At 36.0% G+C, this 6,000-nt stretch overlaps 1 protein-coding gene across 1 annotated transcript in view; it reads left to right on the top strand.

Annotated features, from left to right (window-relative positions):
• Window positions 1-356: 356 nt before the first annotated feature.
• Window positions 357-6,000, top strand: part of LOC145680909 (putative methylthioribulose-1-phosphate dehydratase) — a 615,106-nt gene continuing 609,462 nt past the window's right edge. The window contains exon 1 of the mRNA XM_081752071.1: window positions 357-709. Coding sequence (XP_081608197.1) covers window positions 680-709 — 30 coding nt within the window. The 5' untranslated portion in view covers window positions 357-679. The remainder of the gene's footprint in view (window positions 710-6,000) is intronic.

Here is a 6,000-nt window from a genome sequence, read left to right as displayed (position 1 = left end):
GCTGGTCTGTCGACCTCACTCATATTTGCGGGAGCGACCTCCTGCCGCCCACCCCATCAAACGTTTCTGGCGCCGTCCCTGGTTGACTCACAAATCCAATGAGTTGTTGATGGATTTTATTGTAATTATGAGTCATGTACGTTGATTGTTAGTTTTCAGCGAATAAAGTTCAACATTTCAAATTTTACTATAACTCACTTTTAATCCTACACACAAAAAAGGGGTTTAAAATCTACATTGTAGATTTTATGTTAGCAGTTCAAAATCCAGCCACTTTTTGTGTAAAAAAGCTTATTCCTGAAAACCATCTACCTATTTTCTTCAGAGGTTGTTGGCAACACTGCTTATATTATATTTAGACTGAGTTCTTTTATTATCAGACTGTTGATTCCTGACAATCATGATAGTTGCCTCTCGATACAAATATTCCTTGTGATTCCTCCTCTAACAGTGGGAATTCAACAATTGTCTTTTACTCCCTCTCTCCAATCAAACAATACAACTCTCGTAGCCTGTTTAAGATAGCCCGTCTAAGGCCCCCCCTCCATTACTGATAACAGTTTTAAACAGAGTAAACGTAGATTAGAGTGGAAGGTTTCAAGTGTATTATAGTCTGTCTATTGCTAGGTATTTCGAAGAAGTTAAGAAGAATCATAGTGTGTGCAGTAGGGTAGTCAAAATGGCAGAGAATTACGACAAGTTGCCAAAGGTTTGTATCGCTTAACTACAATTTCAGTGCAGATGGGAAATATGTGTTCCACTTCATAAAAACTTTGTAGAGAAAATGTCATCGAAAAAACAAACAAAAGGTTCAACTTTACAAGACACGCTCCAGCTGCGCATCGATAAGTAGGGCCCTTTCAAAAAGTATAGTAGAGTAGGGTGGGTTAGGAACGGGTTAGCTTAAGGGTAAGTAAGTTTTGCTCCATTTTCATAAAATTAGGCATTTATTCCGAAGTTGGGCGTCCGATAGTTTTCGAACAAAATCTTCACAAAAGCTATTAAAAATCATAATTTTTCAATTCCTACGTTCTTAACTGAGGATATAATATACAACAATTCCTCATTATTTCTCGAGGACTCACGAAGTTCAATCTTTTACGGATTATTCATTGAGGATATAGGAACTTGAAAATGGGGTAACAAAGCGACTTTCATTTATCGACTGAAACTTGTACGTGACATACCACCATTTCTGTACCTGGTGCAAGAGTATGAACTATTCTTGGAGTACGGAACACGATGAGGAACTGTTGTGACTTTAGGGTCCCTTTCGTTACATCGTGAGGTAGGGAGAGGTTGGGTTTGGTTTGCATATATATCAGAGGTGCCCTTGGACATCCGAACAAAGTTTACTACTTAATTTATATAGTATTGCCGAGCGAGCTTTAGCGAGTGAAGGCGGTTTAGAGCCCCGCAGGGTACTTTGTTTTCAGTCTTCATTAAACTTTAATTAATATAGGTTTTTTTTTTCTTTGTACACTTATCTTAGTACTTCGGGTCGTACTGAAAACAATAACTTTCTGCACGTTTCTTCGCTGTCACCTCCTTTCCGCACTTCCCACAATTTGTTCTTAGGTTCATTAATTCATGCTCTTCACATAGTTTTAGAAGATTTTGTTCGTTATGAACGTATTGCTTCACGAAATTTAATACAGTCAGTTCACATCCTGTGCATCGTTTCGGTATATTTGCCGCCATGTTGATAATATAAATGCCTCGATAGTTTCCCACAATGCAACTATTCTGTTACCTTGCGCCAAGTAGTTCCCTCCGCTCGCCGAATAGTCCCATGTTTGTGTATTTGCAGTTTAGATACAAATAAAGATATTTTCGAGATTCTTATATATTATCAAGAACACAAACGATCAAATTATTCTTATCTTCCCTGTAAATTTTAAAAATTTTGCTGGAAACGGACGCCCAACTTTGGAACTTAACCCTAAAATTATTACTCTGTAATTTCTCGTTTCTGTGTGAGTAGTATACCTGCTGAAGTGGGCGTTGTAAAATTAACCCCACCCCAAAAATGGTTAAGTTTTGTCACAACATATTTTGCAAAATTTACAAGTTAAATTTAGTATTCTGCACGAAAAGACCTAATTGTTTGGAAGAAATTTGTGCAGACGACAGAATTAAATGCAAATACAGTTGTATTTTAGGTTTACCTCCATTACTAGTTGGATTGAGTTCAGGAGGGCTTAGTGTAAATACAGTGTGAACGCGTGGCATACCTATAATTTAGTACATAGAAAACGAACCAACTTTTGCTTTGGTAACTAGAAAGCACGAATCCTATCTAAACGAATCAGGAAAGAGAGCAGCAGGGTGTCGCGAGTTGATACGTACGTAGGGTATAGGCTCGTCAGCGGCGGTGCATTCAAGCGTAAAGAACGATAAAGGAAGAACATGTTATATTGCATAAAATACCTGGCGACTTCCTTCATATAGCACTTCATTTGATCATGTCTTCTTTATGGAATACTATGTTGTGAAGAACACACTTTTCGTTTTATATTTGGGTAAGTGCACTTTGTGGAGAACATTCATAGGAACCGATACAAGGCATTTGTGCCGTATCGCCGAACCACTTTGAAAACTGAAAAAAACGCACCAAAGTGTATTGGATTCGATTATATTTTGTTGGATTACATTAAGTTACGTTAGATTACGTTACTAACATGTAGGCTTGCAGTGCAACTTTCATACGGATCCATAGTATAAGTATTAGTAATAGTAGAAGTAGGAATGGGTTAGAAGCCCGGCAAGGGTTGGTGGGTTCTGTTCTCGACATGAAATGGGCAAATTAAAGACGCCATTTTTTTCTGTACATTTTACAATTTCTGGATCCGTATAGTAAAACAAGCGTACCTCTCTGCAAAATAGTTCATTCGCCTCCACATACAGTGCCGCTAACATCAGAAACGATCAACAAATACAACTACTTTCTTAACTTTTACTATTCCACTTACTTCCCTTGTACTCACTCTTTCTCGTAAACAAATTCTCCAATTGACCCGCTAAATTTCCTAAAATTGATCCGGCGAAACGGCACTTAACCTGATACAATATATAACAATACGAGAAATTACACTATATTTTAACAAAATGGATCCAAACTTTCCTAATCTTAACATGCATGAAAGAACAACTAACTGTGTACTTTGAAAATAACAAACTCATTAACTGTGCACAATATGGGTTTCGGAAAGGTATGTCCACAATTAAAGCTGTTGAAAAAGTTGTATCTGAGATAATTGATGCCTTTGAAAACAGTTCATTCGCTTGCGCAACATTATTAGATTTAAGTAAGGCTTTTGATACTGTTTCACATGAAATATTGATTCAGAAATTACAGTATTATGGGATCAGAGGAACTGAGCTCCTATTGATCAGGTCTTATCTTGAAAGTAGAAAACAAGTTGTGTGTGTACAAAATAAACAGTCAAACGTACTTGATATATTAACAGGAGTGCCACAGGGAAGTGTCATTGGACCTTTTCTATTTCTGGTATATATTAACGATTTACCTGACTACGTATTAGAAACCACTGTTATGTATGCCGATGACACTACATTTATAACGAAAGATAATAATATCAACGCAATACACACAAAAAATAATAAAGCAATAGATAAATCTACTGTTTGGCTGTTCCACAATAAATTACATTTGAATCATAATAAAACAGAGAAGTTATACTTTCATCTCAGCAGCTCCACAACTGATACAAAAGAATGCTCCTCAGTTAATCTATTAGTAATATACTTAGATACAAAATTAAATTGGAATGTGCATACTATGCAACTTTGTAAAAAATTATCAAGGGCAGTATATGTGTTACGTAAATTAAAAATATCTGTAAGTAAAAGTCTATTAATCACTGCATATTATGCTTTCCTTCACTCTCATCTTTCGTATGGCATACTATTATGGGGTAATTCTTCCGGGGCACAAACAGTATTTAAGTGGCAAAAAAGAGCGATAAGAACGATAACAGGAATTCCAGAGAGAGAATCTTGCAGACATTTTTTTAAAGATTTTGGAATAATGACCATCCCATCCTTGTACATATTATCGTGCAAGAAAACTGTACAAATTATGTTACTCGAAGTAGTGTTCACTCACAGAATACAAGGCGCAAAAATGAAATAAATATTCCCCATGGGCGGCTGTGCAAAACTCAAAATAGTTATAAATATATAGGGATGAAATTGTATAATCTGTTGCCACTCAGAGTGAGAGAAATGGAGATTAAAAATTTTAAATGTTTTTGTAAAAAGTGGCTCTTAGAAAAGTGTATATATAGTATTTCAGAATTTCAGGAAGAAATTTCAGGATTAGAATAGAAAAGTAGTACTAGGTAAAATATAAAATATTGTATTGATTAATTAAAATTGTAAATATTACATGTACGCAAACTTAAATTTTGACGTTGTCTATTACAACATCATGTTGTTTAACGACAATAAATTATTCTTATAATATTCCTATCTTGCGTCATGTCAACAACGTGACAAAATCACTTGTGCATAAAGTGTACACTGACTTGTACATATACTTAAGTATACATGTAAGACGTAAGATTCCGATGTACGTATTTTCATTACTTGAGCAATCCTATTGTTAAATCAAGTAACATATTAATTCCATGAATTTTACAAATTTACAGACTTCACTCTTATTAAATGGGATAGCACCGAAAATTTTGTGCCATTTCAGTACATCCAGTTTAGATGTAACTATTTTCTTATTAGTTTGCGCTTTACATTCTACTATTACAGCATCATATACGTTGTAGGGAAACACTGACATATTATACTCTATTGCTTTTTTACCTAGTATTACATCAATCCGCGAACTTATTTTGTCCAGAATTTAACTTTCTTTTTCTTTGTGATTATTTTCCCTACACTGATGACTGTTGCCTTGTTTTCTTATGCTAACATTTCTGCTGATTCTGTTCATATCCTCGTAAGTTTTGAATTTTTGGGTTGCCTGCGGCAGTTAACCCGATGCTATGTTCTAACAGTAGTGTGTTTCTGTACACTGTGCAGAAGGTGTATTTTAGATATACAAATGGAGCATTAGTAGTGTGGAACCGTGACAAGTGCTTTTGAAACTCGTATTATTGCCAAACCGTCACAATTGTCGCTTACAGGTATACCCGACATTACTGATCTGCCAACTACCTTCGGACGCACTCACAGGCAATTGTGCGAGCACACCACCTTCGCCGTGATTCGGTTAGATAACATTCGTACTTTGTAGTGGCCCCGTAGCCTAGTTTTTTTCACTAGTTTTTTATGCTATACATTCAGACGCAATTACTTCAGGTGGCCCATGGAATTATATATATGCTAAATTGGGTAATGCCATGTCGCCCAGCTCAAATATTTTGGAGAACAATAATAAGAAAAAAGCGAAATGATTTTAATTTTTCACCAGTTCTGTCGAGCGGTGTGCCGAAACTTCACCTGAACGTGAAAGGATGATATGTGAGGTACTTGTGTATTTATTCGACCTTCGTATTAACATGGAAACTGTGGTCCAAATTTTGCTCTTTTACCATCGTATTGTATCATGTAAACAGCGCATACAACATATATATTAAGTAATCTTGCTAACAGAAATACACATCCATACATGATTCATAATAAGTAAAATATCGGGTACAGATTTATTGCACAGATCCATACATAAATTTATTACATACGCCTATATACTTCCTGTTCAGTAAATCGACATCTTGTTGCATTTCCTTGTTCAGATTTAGTTTCTGTGAGATTCAGTGTACGCACACGATAAGTTGTCAGATGAGTTGTATTTTGGTTTAACATCTCTTTCAGCAGCGAAGCTATATGAGACGGGACCGACTGATTAACGTAGAATCCGAACTACATCAGCTCGCGCACGATAAGAACTATTGTGCAAATCACACTAAAGCCTGTCTCAGACGGGACTGAAGTAAGGCTGATACTCACGACCGTACTTAACGA

This window comes from Thermobia domestica, chromosome 3 (genome assembly GCF_964235325.1).
Source record: "Thermobia domestica chromosome 3, izTheDome1.hap1.1, whole genome shotgun sequence".
Lineage (NCBI taxonomy): Eukaryota > Metazoa > Arthropoda > Insecta > Zygentoma > Lepismatidae > Thermobia > Thermobia domestica.
This window is presented reverse-complemented; position numbering and strand designations above follow the sequence as displayed.